The following is a 23,326-nucleotide window of genomic DNA, read 5'->3' on the forward strand; positions in this document are numbered from 1 at the left end:
ATTTTGCAAACCTTATAGCACAATATAAATGCCATCTGTTACCACATAGTTCTTCTAGTCTCTTTTGATTGGGTTCAGCTAGGTGGCACAGTGGTCAGAGCACCAGCTTGGAGTCAGGAAGAACTGAATTCAAATATGTCTTCAGACGCTAGCTGCATGACCCTGGGCAGGTCATTTAACCCTGTTTGCCTCAGCTTCCTCATCTGTAAAATGAGCTGGAGAAGGAAATGGCAAAAACCCTCTAGTATCTTTGTCAAGAGAACCCCAAATGGGGTCAAGAAGAGCTGGACGTGACTGAACAACAGGATAAAAATGCTCTCAGAACAAATTGCTCGTCTATGTTTTTATGTTTACTGTCCTATGGACTAGTACATCTATGTAGATGGAGAAAAATGCTTTCTTAGTAGGACTTCCAACTTGTCTCTGGAGGTTGACTCATGAATATGATATTCATTTCCTTTGCTATAACTCCATGAAGGTGAAAAAAACCCAACAACAACTTAAAACATCAATGCCCTCAAGGAACTTACATTCTAATGGGCTGGCATCTACTAAATGCGCACAAATTAACCTGCTATAATGTAGAATATGCTAGGTCCAAAGACAAAGTTCTCTAGGAAAATTTAAGGAGGGAATTTCCCTTTTCAGCTTTGGCAGGGATGTGGAGGGACAGGGATTTGGATGTGGGGATGGGGGTGATGGCTTCATAGAAGAGGGGGTGTCTGAGCTGAGCCACGAAGGAAGAGAAGGATATATACGTGTGGAAATGAGAAAGGGAGCTCATCACCCAAGAACGGGAAATGGCTTGTAGAATGTGCAGATCTGGGAGAGAACAGGACAAGAAAGCAAGCAACAAGTAGTTTATCTTATGATTGTTATTATTAATAATTAATTGTAAGTAATAAATATATGCTGTCATTAATAATTAATATTATTAATAAAAACATGAATTGATTTTGCTGAATTTGCATTTTATCCTATAGGCAACAGGGAGCCATTGAGGATATTTGAGCATGGTAGTGAAATAGTCAGACATGCATTAGAGAGATGATTTGGGCAGCTGTGTAGGCCATTGATTTGAAGGCTTAGAGACTGGAGGCAGGGGAACCAGTTGGAGTAAGGCAGCCCTTTGCTTGAGAGCCAGCATAGTATTGGATCTGGACATGGAAAGTATTCACTAAATACTATACTAGACCCGGATTTAGAAAGTTCTGGGTTCAGACCCCTGAATTAGCTGCACCATGTGGTCCTCCAAAGGCCCCAGACAGTCTTCTCTCTGGGAGAGAAGAGACAATGCGGAGCTTATTTCTTAACCTAATTTTGTTTTTAAGAGAAAAGAAACCCAAACCTGTCCCCTGTGTGACTAAGGGGAGTCCAGAGAATGCCAACTTGGGATCCATTTTCTAAACTGCATTTTGCAGATTTGGAGCTTTATTGCAAGCACGTGGGCAGCCATTTCCAATGGATAATTTCCTGTAATTAATTCTGTTTGGCACTAGGAGAGTGCCCTGGGAGCTGCTGCAGCAGGTTCTGCACAGACAGCCTTATTGTTCAAGGGAAGAGGCCTGGGCTCAGTAAAGGGAGGGAGCAATGCAAAGAGTGGATTCAATAAGCAGGGAGGGAGCCAGGTCTAGGTCAGGGTGGTCAGGGCGTAACCAAGGGTCAGGTCAGCCCTGTTGGCTACTGCTTTCCTTAGAACCAAGGACATTCCCTTCTCCATCCCCACATCTTCAATCTATCACACCTACTAACATCCTTCTCAGAACTGTTTTACCTCCTTTCTAGGCACTCTCACTTCCCCTGCAAGCACCAAGCTAACAAAGAATGGAGCACAGAAAAAGTTTATTGTATATAACAGAGGATAAAGAAAGGACTCATAGACAAACCCATAGACAATCAAGGAGACTTTTTCCTCTGGTGGCCTCATCTCGCCCAGGTATCTATAGAGTCACTCAATTGCAGATTGCTACCCTGGGTTTCTGAAACCACCAGGAATAGAAAGAATTCAAGATCAATGTTGTGGAGTCGCAAAAGCCACTGTTCTGGTGAGCCTGATCAATGTCTTGAGGTCCTCCAAGGGGCTATATAGTCATTCTAGTTGTATAGCACCATCCTTCACTCCACTCCCAGTGGGGAAAGAACTCAGTGCTGCTGAAATCAACCACCCCTCCTCCAGATGTGTACAGAGCAAATGACTCTCAGAACCAGGAAAGGCCAAACTCTGGTTTTATTCCTCCTGATCTAGGCTCTGTGAATCATTTCTCTTTGTTTCTGTTCCCTTCTCAGGTTCTTGAGGTCAGGTCTCACTGCTGTACTGACATTTCTTTCCCCCTTTGGTGTTCCATTGCCCTGTTCCTGCTGTCTCTAGCTCCTCCAGGTCCCCCAGGACCACATGCCATCTGGTCTTTCTTTTTAGACTGTATGCTACTTGTCATCCACCACTCTTTTGATCACCTCGTGGCTTTGAGACTCCATCCACTCTGCTTCCAATGCATTCCATATCTGCTACCTTCTCACTGCTGCTCCCATTTTTAAAGGCAAGTGTTATAGTTCTTTTGGAATGAGGTGGTCCAGGCCAACATGTCTCTATGATAGCACATTTCCAGCTACTTGGTTAATTGGGTCTACATCCCCACTTAAGGGACACTTAAGAAGGACTAGTCATTGGTTAGTTGCCAAGATTTGCTATTACTTCTAGCCGTTACTCCTAGCCAGGTTAGAATGACTGAATCCAATTCATGCATTCCTTCCTTCAGTATGCAGAAACTATTTGTCTACCCACGTATGCCCTCAGTTAATACTTCTTTCTGAGTCTTTTTGAGGAAGTAAAAAAAATACACATAATATATGCATGCATACATACATATATAGTGTATATATTTGTATATACATATATGTATATGTATGCATCAGCAGCTAGGTGACACAGTAGATAGAGCACTGGACTCGGAATCAGAAAGGTTCATCTTCCGGAGTTCAAATGTGGTCTCAAACACTTACTAGCTGTGTGATCCTGGGCAAGTCACTTAACCCTGTTTGCCTCAGTTTCCTCATTTGTAAAATGAACTGAAGAAAGAAATGTCAAACTGCTCCAGTATCTTAGCCAAGAAAACCCCAGATGGAGTCACAATGAGTCAGACACAGCAGAAATGACTGAACAGCAACTTCAGAGTTTACCTTTGATCTCTTTTTATCAGACCATGCTGCCCCCAGATGCATTGCCTGAGGACACACAGCTGGTGAGTAGAAAACCTGAAATTCGAACCTAGTTCTTTATTATTTGTTAATAAGAGGTGGATTGGAGGAAAAGAAAATAAATTTTTGTTCATAAAAATTAATTGAAAAAATTGAACCCAGGTCTTCTGACATTAAGTTCCATATTCTTTACACGATACCATATTTACTCCTTTGCCTAATGGGGTTAATCATATCTTCCCTAACTAGGTCCTAGAGTTTCAGTCAAATCCAAATGAGATCATGGGCACAGTTGTTCTTTGTAAAGTATAAAGACATGAAGCAATATCATTAAGATCATAGGCTTATACATTGAGAGCTGGTAGGAAATTCAGTGTCATTTAGTCCAAGTTACTCATTGTACAGATGAATAAACCAAGGCCTGGGGGATTGCTAGGCTGCCCAAGGACACACAGGTAGTAAGCATCAGAGGCAAGATTTGAACTTAGCTCCTCTAGTTACAGAGCCAGTGTTCTTCTCAATGTAACCCCATTCACCCTTTTCTTTGAAAAATGATCCATGAGATTTGGAAACTTGGACAGGATCCCCGTGTTGTCAACGGCCCCAAAGGACTGTGGTTTTGTCATCACTCAATCTCTCCTGAGTGTTGGGCTCCTGCCCAGGACATGTTGCCAACTAGAGCTCATCTTTCTCCTAGTTTCCATCTCTTGGGTCTGGTTTCCAACTGTTTAAACCAGTGGAAGGAATTTTACCGAACCTGCCTCCCACTCCCTCCCAGAGCTCAGAAGCCATGCTTGGTTAAACTTTATTAAAGTGCTTTTGAACCCGCTTAATAAGGTACTTTATTTGAGTTTCATCTCCCTTAAGGAACCCCAGGGAGGCTTTCAAGCAGGAGATAATTATTGGAAATTAGTGAGTGATTCAAACCTGTGTGGTGAGGAGGTAAGACTCACGGCCGTCTCCACTGTGCGGAAAACTTACCTGCCTGAATCATGACTCTTTATCATTAAAGGTATAATCACATCTCAGGGTTCAGAAACATTTCAAGGTACACAAAGTGCTTTCATCACAACAACCCTTTGAGGTAGGTGGAATCAGCATTGCTACCTTCAGTTTACAAAAGAGGAAACTGAAATTCTAAAAGAATAAGTGACAGACCAATAGACTGGTTGTCAGAGGACTTGAGTTTGAATCCCATCTTTGCCACTGGACAACATGCATGATCCTGGCTGGACACAGTTTCTCTATGGCCTAAGTTTCTCAACTGTAAAAAGAGGGGATAGGATAAGATGAACTCTAAGGTCCCTTCCAGCTCTGCTTCTAAGATGCTTAGATCTTGACTTTCCTGGGATTACACAGCCAGCTGGTATCTAAGTCAGGCTTCTAGGTCACTCGACTCCAAGCCCAACTTTCTTACTATCAAGCAACATGGCAAAATACAAATTTCTTAATACTTTGCTGCATCCATAACTTCATCAGAGTCAAGGCATCCTTCCCTGGTACAGTTCATGATCATTCAATTTTACAAACCGGTGTATACATGTGTACATAAATATACATGCATATATGTACATAATATACATGTGTGAGTGCATGCATATATAATATATATACACCTAGAATACATATCTACACATATATAATACATATATAGGTAAGGACTATGGGCCTATATACATGTATGTGCATGTGCATGCATGTAGGTATATATTCAATGTACTCCTGAGTCTATTGATCTCTCAGGGGAAGGCAGGAGCTGGTCATCTGTTGTTTCTTGCCACAAGATTGAACCATCTTTTCTGCTGACACTTGTCTATGATAATGGTACTTATTGTGTCCAAGCAGAGCTACATAGGGTGCACAGGGCTTTATCCTAGGGCAACAGCATGAGGGGGCATGCTTCCTCCCCTTGGTGATCACCGACACTCCCAACTTCTTCCAGCCCTCACCACTGACCAGCTAATCATCCCGGGGCTTTCTCCTCCAAACCCCACAAGGGCTCATGTTAGAGGGCTCACCCAGTCATATTACTCTCTGTCACTCACTAAACCTTTTTTGCCCTGGGTGGAAACATTTTTAGATATGGGTTTTGGAGCATATCGTCTGCTTTGGGAACAAATTACAAGCAGCTTGTTCTTACTAGGCATCTTGTCATTATCTTGGGTAATTTGGCATTTTAGTTCTTTTAGAATTGTATTATATTAGGACATGCTGCTATTTCGCATTACTGGGCATGATGGTATTAAAGAAGTGGGTTATTCAAGAACATAATTGAGATCGAACATAAAATCCTCCTTTTGGCATTCAAAGTCCGTTATAATCTGCCCTTCCCCACACCTTTGTGACCTTCTTACCATTATGTTGTACTCCCTACCCTCCGTACTATTCAATCCAGTAACACTGGCCCCCTTTCCCTGCTCTGCGCATTTTCACTGTTCGTCACCAGGCCTGGAATTCTCTACCTCCTCCTCTCCATCTCTTGGCTTCCATAGTTTCTTTCAGGTCTAAGCCAAAATTCCATCTTCTGCGAGAAGTCTTTCCCAAACCCTCTCAATGTCAGTGCCTTTTGCTGATTATCCCCAATTTATCCTGTATATAATTTCTTTGTTTAGTGTTGTTTGCAGGTTGTCTCCCTACTAGAATATGAGCTCCTTGAGAACAAGGACTGTGTTTTGTCTGTCTTTGTATCCTCATTGCTTAGCCCCAAGGCATCATCCTATGTACCTGGCACATAGTAGGGGTTTAATAATTGTTTGTTGGATGATTGACTGAAAGTATTGCCCATTTTCCATAATGTAAACAGCCCAATCTTCTCTTCTATCTTTTTGATTTTGGACCCAGATCCTTTCCATGTGGACAAGATACACATATCAATGGCCTAACTTGATGAGCTGCCCATTCAGCTACATGTCATAGTCTGGACAACATGACTCATCCACTTTGGTTTTCCAGTGTGAATGCTTTTGCTGATGTCTCTTGTTGCCATGGATTTAATTGAAGTTTATAGTGTTACAGGGCTCGTAGGCATTAGAGCAGTCCCATTCTCAAACAGGAGCAAATCTTTCTTTTGTTTAGACTTTACAGAGCACAGCATCATATATAACACTATCAAACATATTTAGCAAATACGCCTTAACCAGTCTAACATTTCACTTGATATAACGTAACTATCATCTGAATATAGTCACCCCTCATTTTAAATAAGTTTCATATATATATAAAACACAAGAAATCACAGACTCTCAGAGGTCATCTAGTCTACCCAATATCCTTTACCCTATCAACAAGTGATCTTTCAGCAGACTTGTATCAAACAATTTTGGCACCTGAAACAAACTTCACAAAGACAAGCCTTTGAATGAGCTTTTTCAAACAAATTCAGTTGAGAGAGAAGAGATCTCAGGACACAAGGCTCTAGAGAGGGAGATAGGGACCCCAGAACACAAAATTCTGGAGGGAGGATAGGGACCCCATAGGAGGAGAAGTATACGATACCATAGGTCATCCCTTGGGATGATTTCACCTGGGAGGAGAGAGCAGAGCAGAGTGGCCCAAGGCAAAACTCATCTGGGGGGACTCAGCTGAAGGATGGGCGGGCAGAGAAACGGAAGCATGGTATTTAGCAGCTCCCTATTTTCAGTGATTATACTTGCTAACTAGGTGCAAAGCTCAATTATCCCTTAGCTGCTGAAGGAGAACATAAATGCTGTCTACATCCTCTAAATGTGGGTGTCCTGGATAAGGTTCTGGTCACTGTGTCCTAGTTCCAGTGCTGTCAGTTAGCCCCTGCTCGAAGATGTCCAGTGATAGGGAGCTCATTGCCTCTTGGGACAACCCACCTGACTTTTGGACAGCTCTAATTGTCAGCAATCCTTCTGCCAGGCCTAACTCTGGCTCTCTAAAAATTGCACCTCATGCTCCTACTTCTACCCTCCAGGGATGAACAGAACTTTCTATGCTAACAAAAGTTAAGATCTCATTCTTTCAGAACTGATGAACTTCTTAGTTGATAGGCAGTGAAAGAACTGAGGTGAATTTAGGAAAAGAATGTAATTAAAGAATTAAAAAAAAACTTTGCTGAAGAGAAATAGAAAGAAGGAAGTTCAGAAGGACAGCTTAGAAATGAGCAAGTTGAATTTATTTTGTACTTTTAAAAATATGTCTGTATGTAGGCAGAACTGAGATAGTGGATTGGGAGCAGCCACCCAGATGAACTCTCCCAAGTCTTCTTCAAACAAATTTATTTTTTCCCCAAATAACTTTAAAAATCAAATTTCGGAGCAGCCGAACCAACAATTCAAGAGGCTGGCAAAAGAAATCTGACACCCAGATGGAAGGAAGCCTGTCTGGAGCCCACACATGCAACAGTGGTAACAACAGCCGCTGCAGCAGCAGCTTTGGGAGCTGTCAGCCCAGAGATGGTAAGGGGGGTCAGACAACTGGTCAGAAAGAGACCATGGGGGACCTTTGCTGGCACTGGGTACAGCTGATGCTGATCGGCAACTCTACTACCCATACACAGTTCTGTGTTGCAGTTCCCAGGCAGAGAGGAGCATTGGTGGTCAGAAGGGGGCAAGTGCCCCGGTCACAGTTACAAAACAAAGGGGAGTACTGCTACTTGTGACTGCAGGGAAGCAGGGGCCCTTCCTGGATAAAGAACAGATTGCAGACCAGGAAAGCAGTGACTGCTCCTTTCCCAGGATCACAACACCTTGAAAGGATCTAAAACTGGCAGACTCCCAGAACTACTCCAAAAACAGCAGCATGAAAAAGCCTGAAGCTTGGGACAGTGTCTCCCCACCCCCAGGTGAACAGAACTCAACTTTAACATAAAATTCAAAGGCAAAAAATAGTCTGGAGAATGAACAAGCAACAACAACAACAGCAACAACAAATTTGACCATAAAAAGAAAGCTACTATGGGGCCTAAACTTAGAAGAAGACAATGATGAGAAAACAGCCACCAAAGTCTCAAAGAAAAACACTTATTGGACCCAAATGCAACAGGAATCCCTGGAAAACTTAAAGAGATGAGAGTGGTAGAAGAGAAAATAGAGAAAGAAATGAGAGAGATGCAAGAAAGTAATGAAAAGAGAATTAATAATTTGGTAAGTGAGGCACAAAAATTCACTGAAGAAAAGAAATCCTGAAAAAGCAGAATTGGCTAAATGGAAAAAGAAGTACAAAAGCTCACTGAAGAAAATAATTGCTTAAGAATTAGAACTGGGCAGCTGGAAGCTAATGACTCCACAAGACATCAAAAAACAACAAAACAAAGTCAAAAGAATGCAAAACAGAAGAAAATGTGAAATATCTCATCAGAAAAATAACTGACCTGGAAAATAGATCAAGAAGAGATAATTAAAGAATTATTGGACACTTGAAAGCCATGATCAAAGAAAGAGCCTAGATTAATATTTAAAGAAATTCAAGATCTTAGATCCAGAAGGTAAAATAAAGATTGAAAGAATCCACCAATCACCTTCTGAAAGAGATTCCAAGATGAAGCCTCCCAGGAATATTATAGCCAAATTCCAAAGCTCCCATGTCAAAGAGAAAATACTTCAAGCAGCGAGAAAGAAACAGTTCACAGACAGTCAGGATCACACAAAATTTAGTGGCTTCCACATCTCTTTTAAAGAAGCAGAGATGAGATATTCTGGAAGACAAAGGAGCTAGGATTACAAGCAAGAATAATCTACCCACCAAAACTGAGGGTGACCCTTTAGGGGAAAATGGATATCTAATGAAATAGAGGACTTTCAAGCATTCCTGACAAAAAGAACAGAGATGAGTAGAAAATTTGAAATTCTAATGGAAGACTCAAAAGAAGTATAAAAAGGTAAATATGAAAGAGTAATTATAAGGGACTCAATAAAGTTAAACTGTTGATATTCCTATATGGGAAGATGATGCGTATAATTCCCAAGAACTTTTGCATTGTTGGGCAGTTAAAGGGAGTTTACATAGATAGAGGGCATGGGTGTGGGTCGATTATGTTGAAATGATCTGCAAAAAAAATGAAGGGGTGAGAAAGAGAGATGCACTGAGCAATGGGGGAAGGGAGAGGGAAAATGGGGAAATTTCTCATATAAAAGAAGTATAGGAAGAAGAGTTTTTACAATGGAGGAGAAAATGGGGGTCGTTGGGCAATGGTTGAACCTCACTCTTATGGGAATTGGTTGGAAGAAGGAGGAGGAGGAGGAAGAGCAGGAGGAGGAGGAGGAGGAGGAGGAGGAGGAGGAGGAGGAGGAGGCAAAAACAGAAGAAAATGAGATGGAGGGAAAGACACAGTAATCATAACTATGAAAGTGAATGGGATGAGTTCACCCATAAAACAGAAGCAGATAGCAGAATTGATTAGAAACCAGAATCCAATAATGTTGTTTACAAGAGACACACTTGAAACAGAAGGACACACGGAGAGTTAAAATAAAGGGCTGGAGCAGAATCTAATTTGCTTCAGCTGAAGCAAAAAAGTCAGGAGTAGCAATCATGATCTCAGATGAAGCAAAAGCAAAAATAGACCTAATTAAAAGAGATAATCAGGGAAACTACATTATGCTAAAAGGTACCATAGAAATGAAGTAATGTGAAATTTTTTTACAACAAGTTTCTCTGACAAAGCCTTCATTTTTCAAATATATATTGAATATAGAATTGAGGAAATTTGTAAATTTCAAATTTATAAAAATAAGAACCATTCCCCAACTGATAAATAGTCAAAGGATATAAACAGGCAGTTTTCAGAAGAAGACATCAAAGCTTTCTATTGTCATATAAAAAAATTGCTCTAAATCACTACTGATTTGAGAAATGAAAATTAAAACAACTCTGAGGTACCACCTCACACCTATCAGACATGACAAATTCTGGAGGAGATGAGGGAAAAATAGGTAAACAAATAAACTGCTGGTAGGATTGAGAACTGATCCAACCATTCTGGAAAACAATTTGGAACTATACCCAAAGGGCTATAAAACTGCGCCTACCTTTTGACACAGAAATATCACTACTAGGTCTGTATCCCAAAGAGATCAGAGACAAAGGAAAATGGCCTATAGGTACAAAAATATTTATAACAGCTTTTTGTGGTGGCAAAAGGGTGCCCATCAGTTGGGGAATGGCTGAACAGAGTTGTGGCATATGATTGTGATAGAGTACTATAAGAAATGACAAGAGGGTGGGGTTTCAGGGAAAAAAACACATTGCAAGAACTATATGAACTGATGCAAAATTAAGTGAGAAGAACCAGGGGATCTTTGTGCACAGTAACAGCAATTTTGTAACGATGATGAACCATGAAGGATTTGGCTACTCTCATCAACAAGACAATGATGCAATACAATTCCAAAGGATTCATGACAAAAAATGCTATCAAGCTCCAAAGAGCGAACTGATGAACTCTGAGAGTAATTGGAGTATAGTTGTCTTACTTTATTTTTCTTGCTTTTGGGGGGGAAATATAGCTAATATAGAATATGTTTTGCATGATTTCACACGTATAATTGATATCATATTGCTTGCATTCTCAGTGAGTGTGGTAGTGGGTTGGATGGTGAAAGAGAATTTGGAACTCAAAATTTAAAAAAAAAAGAATGTTAAAAATATATTAATAATTTTAAAAGGTTAAATATACATATAATCTGTATACAGTAGAAACTCAAAATTTCACATCCAATACTCTTTTGCTGTTATTTACATATGAAAATGGGCAGCTAGGTGGTGCAGTGGTTAGAGTGTCAGACTTGGAGTCAGAAAGACTCATCTTCTTGACTTCAAATATGGCCTCAGTCACTTACTAGCTGTGTGACCCTGGGCAAGTCACTTAACCCTGTTTGCCTCTGTTTCCTCACCTGTAAAATGAGTCGGAGAAGGAAATGGCAAATTATTCCAGTATCTTTGCCAAGAAAACCCCAGATGGGGTCACAAAGAATCAGATAGAACTGAAAGTGACTAAACAATGCATATGAAAATGTTTGTGTTAGTGTTAGGCAAGTTAGGAATAATTAAAAACAAAACAAAAAAATAAACTTTAAAAAAAGAGGTAAATGTGACTCTGGTTAGGTTTGCAAGCTGTAATCAACTCTGGTATAGGGTCAGATCAGTGAGGGATATCAAAGAAAATGTGACAAGTTCCCTACCCTCAGGAAGCTCACAATCTACTTGAAGAACAATGGACAAACACGTGAAGCAATCTGTCTGTCAAGTAAATCAAGGTGATTAAGGTCCCCAAAAATGGAATGGATAATAACTACAATAATTGCTTATCTTAGCTGATAGAATGTAAATTCTTTGGAGGCAGACACTTCCTTCTCTTCCTCCTTCCTTCCCTCCTTTCTTTTCCTTTCCTCCCTCCCTCCCTTTCTTTCTCTCTCCTTCCCTCCCTTCCTTCCTCCTTCCCTTTCTCTCTACCTCCCTTCCTTCTTGCTGTCCTCCTTCCTTTCCTTTCCTTCTCTCTTTCCTTCCTCCCTCCTTCCCTTCTTCTTTTCCTTTCCTTACCTTGAATTCTTCCTTCCTCCCTTCTCCCCAGCACCTATCTCAGAATCTAACACATAGTAGCTATTTAATAAATACTTGCTGCTTGGTCTACCATTTAGGGAAGTGGGAGACAAATGGTGTATGAGGTAGTCAGAATAGGCTTCCTGGAGTAAAAGGGCTTGAGCTGGGCCTTGAACGATGAGTAAAATTTGGTAAAGGAAAGAGTCAAGAGAGGGGTATTTCAGAAAGAGAAAATAGCATACATAGAGATAGAAACGAGTGCAATGTGGAAGGGAACATGGAAGAGGTTTGGAAAGCAGAGTTATCTTTTCAGTAGGATACAGGCTGCTAGACCCACTAGTCTGAGCCCCACCATCTGGCATGGGCAACACAATCTAGCAGAATACCATCTGATGAGAAAGCAGGGACCCTCAAGGTGTCATGGCTGTGCATTAAGGCTTCTCTCCCTTCCTCCCTTGCCCCTCCCCAAGCCTGGGACCAAAGTGTTGATTCCCACTTACTTTTTTGGTCTGTAGTCTGGGATGCTCCTGTCGAGGGAGATGCGGTCACTCAGCTGTGCATTGTAACCGTATTCTTCGTATTTGGTTTCAGACTCATGGCTGTCATCTCGGAGTGTGGCTGCCATGCCACCCTGGCCTAATCCTCCTGGCCCTTCCACCAGACCCATGGGCTTGGCTAGACCTAAGGAGGGAAGACAAGAATGAATCCCAGAAGGCAGTACTATTTCTGCCTCCACACCTTGGGGATGATAAAGGAGCAGGACTTGGAAAAGGAGAAAGCTAGGCAGTGTGGTGTATGGAGTGGGAAAGGCACTAGATTTGAAGAACTATTCTTCCTGAGGCTCTCTATACTGTAAGCACAAGGAAAAGCTTCATGTGGGAGGTGGTCCAGTTTGCCTGAACTTTGGAACTTGGATTCTTGGAACAATGGATGAAAAATGCTTGGTTAGCATTGAAACACTTTATAAATATACTTCGTGAGGCTGTGTGACATCATAGCAAGAGAGAACTAGACCTTAAATTAGAAGGCCTTACTCCTGGTCCTGTTATTCTTCTCTCAACCTCAGTTTCCTCATCTGTCAAATGAGGATAACAAATAAACCACTAGCTTCACAGGATTGTTGCAAGGCAAGGGTCTAATGCTTCTCAACCCAGCTCCAAACTACCTCTCCTGGCTTATTATAGATAATTCCCACCCTCCACTCCCACCCCACCTTATTGGCATAATGGATAGAAATCTAAGAGTTGGAGGCAGAGAGACAAGTTCAAATCTTGCTGTAGATATTCACTAACCATGTGGTCTTGGGCAAGTCATTTACCTTCTCTAGGCCTCAGTTTACTCAACTGTAAGAATGAAGGGATTGGCCTTGATGACCTCAAATAGTCCTTCCAGCTCTAAATCTATGATACTCTGGTTCTGTGTATTATACATTTCAGTCACATTGGGCTCCCAGGTGTTCCCTGAAATTGATATTGCATTTTGATCTCTGCACATTTATGCAAGCCACCCTCCCTTTCCCTCATTATGCCCGTGAGACACTTTCTCATGCTCTCTACCTCTAATGAGACTCAGCTTGGATATCAGCATTTTAGTCATTTTAAAGCACAATTCCAGATTGCTTTTCATAGTGCTCAGACCAACATGGAGAACCAAAGAATTTCAAGTAAGGTTTTAGAAATCTCTGATACACACTGCAAATGAGATATTAGGTCCAGGGGCCAGACAAAAACATGGAAACTTTTCTTAGCTTTGAACATAGGGTCCAAGAGACCAATGTTGAACAATCCTGTGCCCCATGAGAGGCGAGAATGTGAATGTTGGCTTCCAACACTTGCTGGTGAGTGGAACACTTTCCAATTCACGTAGAATCGTTGAATCTCATAGTTGGAAGGGAACTTAGTGGGCATCCAGTTCAATCTGGGTTCAAGTAAGAACCTTTCTACAATATATCTGACAAGCAGCATTCAGCCTCTGCTTGAAGAGGAACTCACCACCTCAGACAGCCTGGCACACTTTGGGACAACTCTGGTTAAGAAATTGTTTCGATTGTCTAAATCTGCTTCTTTGTAGTTTCCACCCATACTCCTAAGTCTACGCTCTAGGTCCAGGCTAATCATTTTTCTAGATGACAAGCTATCAAATACTTGAGAACAGCCACAGTATCCTGACGATTCTTTTCTTTTCCAGTCTAAACACCCCAGTTTCTTCAATAGGTCCTCAAATGGCATAAACCAAAGTCCCCTCACCATCCTGATTGCTCTTCTCTGGACACTCTCCAGCTGATCAATATCCTTTCTAAAACCAGTCTTCAGGAATATGAAATATTTCAGATGTGGTTGCCTTTAAATTCAGAATTTTTTTAATGAAAGAGTTGGAAAAGATCTCATATTCACTCAGTGACACAAACTCACTGAGACAGAGTAAGCAAGAAGTCCAGCCTCCTAAACCCTCCTGGGAGGGAATTTGGGGCTAGGGAGGAAACGAGTTGTCTTGCTTAGGTCCTAAAGGAACCATTGTCAAGATGGCTGCTGATGACTGAGGGAGGCAATTCATGTAACTCATGGAACCCTGACTTAGTAGTTGGGAGGGAGAGACTGTATGTGTGGAAAAACCAAGCCAAAGATGAATATGTCTCTATATGGATGCTTTGCCCACTCCCTCTGTACATAATTTAACCTTGCAAACAAATTAAAATTGTGACTTACTCCCAGCTTATAGGATGCCTGCATTTCACAAAGTTCACAAAATTTATCAATGTCCTTCAAATGTGCCGCCTGACACTTCATTTAAATATATACACACATACACTGCTTGGTATTTATATAAAGTTTGGGGAGGTTACATTTGTTGGAGAGCAGAATAATTATAGGGCATGCAAATCACTCCCACTTCTCATTCATTTTTCGTTTAAATATTGGGAAAATGTAATTACACTATTTTCACATCTGTCTCTACTTGTATTTGCATCTTCCATAAAATAAATCCACAAATAACACATTTCCAAATTATGACTGCTATGCATCCCAGACCAGGGAGGAAGGAGAGGAGAACAAATTCTTCCTTTGGAGAATTGGGCATCTTGAGAATGCCTACTCTGTTGGAAATCACTGTGTAAATTCTTCAGTTGTATATCTCTCAGTGTTATAGCAGTGTTTCTAACAAATTGTCTCATCATGGGGTCCAGACTCTTCAAAGTTGCATTTGAAGATCTCTGCAATCAGCCCCCTCTTTCTCTATTCAATGCCACCTCCTACAACTGGCTGAGTATTCCGTTTTTCTACCTAGGCTGATCTCCATATTCCTCTTAAAAACTAGACTTACCGCTTCCCCCGATTTTGTTTGCTTTGGATGTCCCTCCCACCAGGAATAACTCTTTCCCTCTTTCCACTATTGCAAATCTACCATTCCTCCAAAGACTAGATAAATTTTTTAATCCATTACTTTCCCTAACATACAATAATAATAATGATACAGATGAAGATAATGCAAATTACATTGCAATTTCAGATTTATAGCCAAATCGGTCTTCTTGCTTTTCCCTGTTATCACATTCCATATCCTGTCTTCTCAGGTGCAGAGAGTAATTTGGACTCTCACTAATTTTCCTACATGGAAGGAGCCTTATCCTTAGCCTGTGGTCTGAGGTTCCCTCCAAGGATGTTATCTACCACCAGGATCCATCCTCTCCTCATATTTCGGTTAGAGAAAGGGTCCAGGGAAACTTCACAAACTTCCCCAACACTAGGGTCTGACCCTTGCCAAAGCCTGCTGAATTCTGGAACAATGACTGTTAGGTTTCAGTGAGTGTAAATCACCCCTTTCTTGAGCAAGCTGGACTGTCAGAGATTGAACTCCTTTCTGGAAAATGTCAGGTTCAGGGAAGGTATTGAACCATCTCCTCAAACATAATCAATGCTGGAATTCCTCAAAGCATGAATCATGTTGGGCTAGTGTTTTCCTGAATGTACAAGGGAAGGAATAAGATGTTCTATGATGCTCAAATCTATACAAATTCTCATCCAATATGTCTCTAGACTACATACTCAATAAGATAATCTGTCTTGTCTAGGCATGGCGGCACGTGCCTGTAATTCCCGCTATTGGGAAGACTGAGACTAATGGATCACTTGAGCTTAGGAGTTCGAAGTTGCAGTAGAGCTAAAGCTAATCAGGGGTCTGTAATAAATTTGGCACCAATATGGTGAATTCCCAGGAACATGGGGCCACCAGATGTCTAAGAAGGGAGCAAACTGGTCCAGCTTTGAAACAAAGCAGGCCATAGCTTCCATGCTGATTAGCAGTGGGATCAAGTTGGTGAGTGGCTGCTATACTTAAAATCTAGAAGAGAGAAAATTGTGTCACCCAAATCCATAATCTGTCTTGTGTACTTTATACTTCACAGCAGTACTGAAAAAGGGTCTGCTCACTATGAAGAGGGAAAATTTGCCCAACCTCCGCCAGATATTATCTGGTGGAATGCTAAATATATTGCTCACTAGGTCTTTTGGGATCTTTTAAAATTTTTAAATAAATGAATAAATAGCTGAAAAAAGTGTTAAGCACTTACCAGGCACTGTGATAAGCTTGGGCAATACCAACACAGTCAATGAATCAATCAACAAACATTTATTAAGTACCTACTATGTGCCAGGCAGTGTGCTAAGTGTTGGGAATGTAAGTGGAGGCAAATGACAGTCCTGCCCTCAAGGAGCTTATAGTCTAATTGAAGAGACAAAACATAAATAAATATCATATATACAGACAAGTTACACACAAGATAAATAGGAACTAATTAACAGAGAGAAAACACTAGAGTTAAGGGGGATTGGGAAAAGCTTCCTGTAGAGGTGGGATTTTTGTTGGAAATTAAAGGAAGCCAGAGGCAACGAGGTGGTGCAGTGGATAGAGTGCCAGGCTTGGAATCAGGAAGACTCATCTTCATGAGTTCAAATCTGGCTTCAGACACTTACTAGCTACGTGACCCTGGTGAGTCACTAAATGCTATTTGCCTCAGTTTCTTCATCTGTAAAATTAGCGGGAGAAGAAGGAAATGGTAAACCACTCCAGTATCTTTGCTAAGGAAACCCCAAATGGGGTCATGGAGAGTTGGACATGACTGAAAAAATGACCCACAGCAGTAACTACAACAACAAAAAGGAAGCCAGAGAAATCAGTTGGTGGAGTTGGAGATGGAGAGTATTTGGGACATGGGGGACAGCCAGAGAAAGTGAGTAGAGCTGAGAGATGAAGCCTCTGCCCTCAAGGTGCTTACAAGTCCTGATTAGTTCAAACAATGAATCCCATGAATATGTCACAAGTATTTGAATTCCCAATGCATAATTTCCATTGGGCCAGAACCAGTGACCACATTTTATATAATTGTAACTTAAAATAGTGTTAGAGAAAACAGGGAAATAGGAAAAGAACCAATATGTTCTAAAATGTTTAAAGCAGCTTTCTTTGTGGTGGCAAAAAACTGGAAATTGCGGGGATGTCCATCAATTGGGAAGTGGCTGAACAAGTTAGGGTATATGATCATGACAGAATACTACTGTGCTGTAAGAAATGACGAGTTCGATGATCTTAGAGGAACGTGGAAAGACTTGCATGAAATAATGAAGAGCTAAATGAGCAGAACCAAGAGAACGTATTGTTTTTAGAATAGCTTTGAACAAATAAGTAATTTTGACTATTATAAAACCAAATTAACTATAGAGGATATATGAAGAAAGTTTCTATCTGTATCCAGAGAAAGAACTGATAGATAGCAGTATGTATAGAATAATTTTACATATATATATATATATATATATATATATATATTTGTATCTAATGGTAGCCATCTCTGGGGTAAGTGGGGGAGGGAAGAAAAAAAGGGAAAAAAGAAGAAAAGGAAATTTACATGATAACTTTGTTATGTATTTAAAAAAAATAGCAAGTTGGACATGGTAGATTTGCAGTTTCATGTGCAATCATCTTTTTGTTGCATTATCTAGTAGAAATATTTGTTTTTATTCCATAAATTAAAAAATAAATGAATAATTTTTTTAAAAAGAATAATGTGAACTTGAATACCACATCACAGTATTCGTTGTGCATACTAAGCAGGACCTAGTTGTATATTCTAATAGGGGAAGACATTACAGAGTGGTGGCAGCCAGGGAGGAGAGTTTTAGACATGGAAGTCAGAGGTTCCATAAGGCAATTGATTAACATGTCCTCTCCAGCAATGGTAGTGCCAATTTGATTACTGTTCTCAGAGCTAGAATTAGAAAGCGCTGGCAAAGCTGAACCAGCCCCATAAAATAATTACCTAATTTTGTTCAACAAAGAGAGATTATACAAAGGGAATTGCCAAACACATGGACTCTGAGGGCATAGTAAGTCTACAGTGAACATGGCACCAACCACATATATTATTAGGGAAAACTTAGTTCCTCAAGGAACATAAAAATCTATCAAAAGTGGTTCCATATAATGAAAATAGAATTTTTTAACCACATTCCTAAAAATACAATGCACATAAATACCTGTAATAGGTACACCAGGACCTCCCTGCACGTGAGGCCATGGGGACTTCCCAACTCATAGGAGAGAGAGAGAGGGAGGTAGGGAGAGAAAGAAAGGGAGAGAGAGAGAGAGAGAGAGAGAGAGAGAGAGAGAGAGAGAGATAGACAGAGAGAGACAGACAGAGACAGAGACAGAGAGACAGAAAGAGGGAGAGGGAGGGAGAGAGAGAGAGAGAGAGAGAGAGAGAGAGAGAGAGAGAGAGAGAGAGAGAGAGAGAGAGAGAGAGAAGACAGAGACAGAAATAGAGAAGGAAAAAAGAGAAAACACAAGAGCAAGGTCAAGCTTCCCCTCCTATTCTAAACTCCATAGCAGGGCTTCTAAATTTTTTTGTGACAACAAGCTTTTGGTTGTCTGATGAAGCTTCCAGAATCTTTCTCAGAAATATATTTTGTTGATTCCAGTCATAAATAAAGGAAATGCTAAATTTCTGGGTAATTTTTCCCTCATCCAAGTTCATGTTGTTGTTCAGTCATTTCAATCATACCCAATTCTTCGTGATCCCATTTGGGATTTTCTGAGCAGAGCTACTGGGGTGGTTTGCCATTTCCTTCTCCAGCTCATTTGACAGATGAGGAAACTGAGGTAAACAGGGTTAAGTGACTTGCCTAAGGTCACATAGCCAGTAACTGTCTGAGGCCAGATTTGAACTCGGAAAATGAGTCTTTTTGACTCCAGGCCCAGCACTCTATCCACTGTGCATAGCTAGCTGCCCATAATTCCAAGTTCATAGATCGTCTCCCTCGAAATCTATTCATGAACCTCTTTGAATTTGTGGACCCCAGCTTAAAAAATCCTGTAATAGAAGGTGGAAGGGTAAAATGGAAGTGTAGGAGAAGCCGTTACTCTTCCTCTTAGCTTGAGGGAAAGGAAGGAAGGGAGGAGAGCCAAAATGCCTGACCCACATGGCCATCCAGGAGAGAGTCAGAATACACTCCAGGGGCTGCCACTCTCCCAGAAGGGAAAAGGGAGGGAGGAAGAGAAAGGCCTCTGGAGACCTGTCCAAAGACACACCTGCTACTTCTGGTCAAATCAGATCCTAGAATTCTAGTCTTGTGCCTTCCTAACAGGATCCACAGCTCTAGCTTAGCTTCCCCTTGGCGAGGATGAAACAAGGCTTATATCTACATTGAAAGCTCTGACAGCAGAACAGGTCAATGCATTGAGGGGAATCTGAATCACATTATGTGAAAAAGCCATTTCTTAGGTGGTGCAGTGGATAGAGTGCTGGGACTAGAGTCAGGAAGACCTGAGTTCAAATCTGACTTCAGACACTGACAAGCCATGTGACCCTGGGTAAGTCACTGAACCTCTGTTTGTCTTAGTTTCTTCGACTGTAAAATGGGGATCATAATAGCACCTACCTCACAGGGTTGTTGTGAGAATCAAATGAGATAATATTTGTGCCTAGCACATAGTAGGTGCTATATATATATCCACTTATTCCTCCTCCCTCCCTCCCCTCAATCTATTCCATGAGATACTTTGGAGACTGCAATATTTAATCAAAAGGGAGCTACCCTATTTTAAAATCAGAAAGCTGTCTCCTCACCCCATCCCATTTGGAAAGCATACATCATGGTGGGTGCTAGATCGGGGGGAGGGGCAGCGACAGTTCCCCCGACATCTAAAAAGTATCATCTTCCAATTACGGCACCCAGAAGGCAGAGCTGGAAACACTTCACACTGCAGACGATGGTCTAGTCAAGTCTTAGGCACCTAATGAGCTGGGTTTTTTCTTACAATATAAATTTATGTGTTTAATGGGAATCCTGAAGACTGTGACATGTTCAAAGCAATATAACTTCAACAGATATTTATTTAGCATTTGTCAGATGTGCCAGGCTGGAGATACAAGGGTATAAGGAGGGATGATCAAGAGAATCCCTGGTTGATTAGATGATTCCCTTAATCAGCTTGATGGGATTGTGAGACATGGGCCCCTGTAGGAGACACCTGTCTTGGAACCAGACGTATTCCTGGGCCTCTTGCTGGTAGGGTACAAGGAACTCTTCTGATTGGTCTGTGGTGACTAGTGACTGGTGACTGCCTAATTGATGATTAGTGACTGAGACTCAGGAGAACAAACTCTTGTCAAAAGAAACTTCCCCTTTTGTGGTCTATGAGCTATGGAAATGCATCCCACTACCTCCCCTTCTATATTTTCTTTCCTTTGAACTCCCCAAATGGAGAACAGCAAGTGGAGGAGTGGGGTTCTCTTCTCCCTGTTATCAATGGTCACTCATAGCAGTATGGCAATAGGACATAGTGCAGTTGTCCAGGGGAGACTGGGACCGGAGCTTCCGGACCTCCTCATTCCTGGCTATTTTCTTCTGCCTGCCTGTTTCCTTTTCTGAACACAGATCAGTAGCTAACACCCTTGACAAATGGAAGTTACTGCATGGGTAATCCTGAATTCAGGAGGTCCTGAATTCAATAGTTAGGTACTAACCACTCAGAGGGAGAAGATATCTCTAACAGTATGCTTCTCAGAGGAGAAGGGGACCCTCAATAGATGAATCTTAGAACCTAAGGACAGAAGGCATGCAATGGCTGGGCAGATGATGTTGACCTTGCCAGCTCTTCATGGTAATTCCTATGAGCCATTCAGATAGCTCAAGTCCTAGGTGAATGGGAAGTATATATTCCACAGGTCCACAAAGCCTCTTTATCTTTTGGGGGGAGTACAAAGAGTACATTGTGCTGTGTGATTGTATTTGTTTCAAACTTGTGCTAGTGTTTTATTTGAAGGTAATGTTTTCTGTATTTATTCATGTATACATGTGGTCCCTTTGTGTCTTATACACTTTATGGGAAAGTGTGGGTGGGTAATAAAAAGCTGTCCCATACTCATTACACAGATTATACACTGAGTTCCTTTGAGAAAGTGTCCCCCAATACCCTCATATGGGAAAATGCTTTCCTAAAGAAATACAGGTGAGACTATTGCTAAGCCAAAGAGAAATTGACCTATTAGGTTTCATGTCTGGTCCTGACTAGACCTTCATCAATTTTAGGAGATGTTCTTTCTTTTATCTTCCTAGGTAATATTGTAGTTGGCATGTGACAACAACTGACCCCTTTAGGGGGACTCTGGGTAGAGCCTAGGGCTATATGAATTCTAAGTCCCTAGATAGGGGTAGCCTGGACGAAAATGAAAACACCACCTGCCCTCGAAGAGCTGACTTTCCTCTTATATTCTACATTCATAAGGTGGCTCCATCCTACCTTTCCAGTCTTCCTACGCTTTACTCCCTACCACATACATACTATGTGATGCAGTGATTCAGACCTCCTTGCTGTCCCTAAAATGTGATACTCAATTTTTGGACTCTGGGCATTTTCACTGGATGTTTCCCATGCCTAGGATCTTTCCTCATCTCCATCTCCTGGTTCTCCTGGCTTCCTTCAAGTGTCACCTAACATCCCACTTTGTGCAGGGAGCCTTTCCTATTTCTGCTTTATACTGGTGCCTTCCCTCTCTTGATTATCCTGTCTAGCTCTCATTTGTACATGGATGTTTGTATGTTCTCTCTCATTAGATTGTAAACTTCTTGAGGGAAGGGACTGTTATTGCCTCTCTTACATCCCTAGCATTTAGCACAATGCCTGGCATATAGTAGCTATTTAGTAAATGCTTGTTAAACATTGACTTGATACTCCATAAGAAGACCATTTGAAGCAAATGGCAATGTTTAGCTTGGAGAAGAGAAGACTTGGGTGGTGATGGGTGGTATTATAACTGTCTTCTGTAGAGGGTCATGAAGTAGAGGAATGAAATTCTTTTGATTTAACCACAGAATCAGAACCACGGAATAGTGGGTAGAAGTTGCAGAGAGACAATGTTAGATTTTGTGTAAGGGTAAGGGGGAGGGGACCTTTTTAACAAGGCTGTGCCAAAATGGAATCATTTTGTCTTGAGAGATGGAAGGTTCCCCCTTGGAGGTCTTCAATCAAAGGTTGGATTTTGGGGTAGGTTATAGAAAAGATTCTAGATGGCCCATTAAAATGAGTCAAGTCTATAATTTTCTGACTGCAGAGCCTTAGGTGGGATGTGTTAGAGACACATTTTTCTGAAATCACTGTCAAAAACATTCTACGCAGAGGTCTCGCCCATACTGAAAATGTCGACCCACCTGCCATCCATCTAACCTAGAGTCTTCTTTCCTCAAAATACAACATGACAAAGAGCTTAGAGAAAATACTCAGATGTTTCCCTATACTACACTGTATCTCAAAGCCCCTACCTCTGTACCAGCCCAATCTTTGTTCAAAATTCACCTGGCATCATCATTATTGGGCATGATGTGGAAAGCTGGCAGGAGTCAGAAACTCATCTGTATCCTTAGTGAGTTAATGGCCCAGAAATCACTTCCCCTCCTTGGAAACTGAGAAAATGAATTATTGTAGCCACAGGTAGGAGGGATGCTGGTTCATTACTGAATCTTCCTCCCATCCCTATTCCACAATCAGAGTTAACCTTCCAAGGAGAGAAGGACATCCTCGTTTTCAAAGAGGATCCATAAGGAAGGTGAATCTTTTCAAATCTAGCTTCTGGTTAATGGTTCCCAGAGCCATTTGGCTAGCTGGGACTGCTTGACCACTTGGCAGTATCTGAGATGACCACTCCTGATCAATAGCTTTGACAATAACCTTTGCCTCAAGACGGGTATTGAGGAATCACTCATTTACTTGCTCAATCAACAAGCATAGATTGCCAGCTGCTGGAGAAACAAAAGACAAAATAGATATTCACAGTCTTCCCTCAAGGAGATTATGTTCTTTTTGGGGAAGCAAAACATGAAAAAAATGAGTAAATACAAAATGAATATCTGATAATTTTTCATAGGAAGCACTAGTAGTCAGGAAGAAAAGATCTACATGTCATTTAAGCTTAAGATATCACTCAGGCAGGTAGGTGGCATGGTGAATAGAGCACTAGACTCAGATTCAGGAAGACGTGAGTTAATAAAATCCTACCTCAGGTGCACACTAGTTGTGTAACCCTGGCTAAACCACTTCCCCTCTTCCTCAGTTTCCTTACCTGTAAAACTGGAATAAT

General features: G+C 41.2%; 1 protein-coding gene across 1 annotated transcript in view; it reads right to left on the reverse strand.

The window, feature by feature from the left end:
* GALNT9 (polypeptide N-acetylgalactosaminyltransferase 9) overlaps nucleotides 1–23,326 on the reverse strand; it is a 300,725-nt gene that overhangs the window by 209,321 nt on the left and 68,078 nt on the right. The window contains exon 2 of the mRNA XM_036767915.1: nucleotides 12,198–12,378. Coding sequence (XP_036623810.1) covers nucleotides 12,198–12,378 — 181 coding nt within the window. The remainder of the gene's footprint in view (nucleotides 1–12,197; nucleotides 12,379–23,326) is intronic.

The sequence above is a fragment of the Trichosurus vulpecula genome, chromosome 1, assembly GCF_011100635.1.
Source record: "Trichosurus vulpecula isolate mTriVul1 chromosome 1, mTriVul1.pri, whole genome shotgun sequence".
In the NCBI taxonomy this organism is placed as follows: domain Eukaryota; kingdom Metazoa; phylum Chordata; class Mammalia; order Diprotodontia; family Phalangeridae; genus Trichosurus; species Trichosurus vulpecula.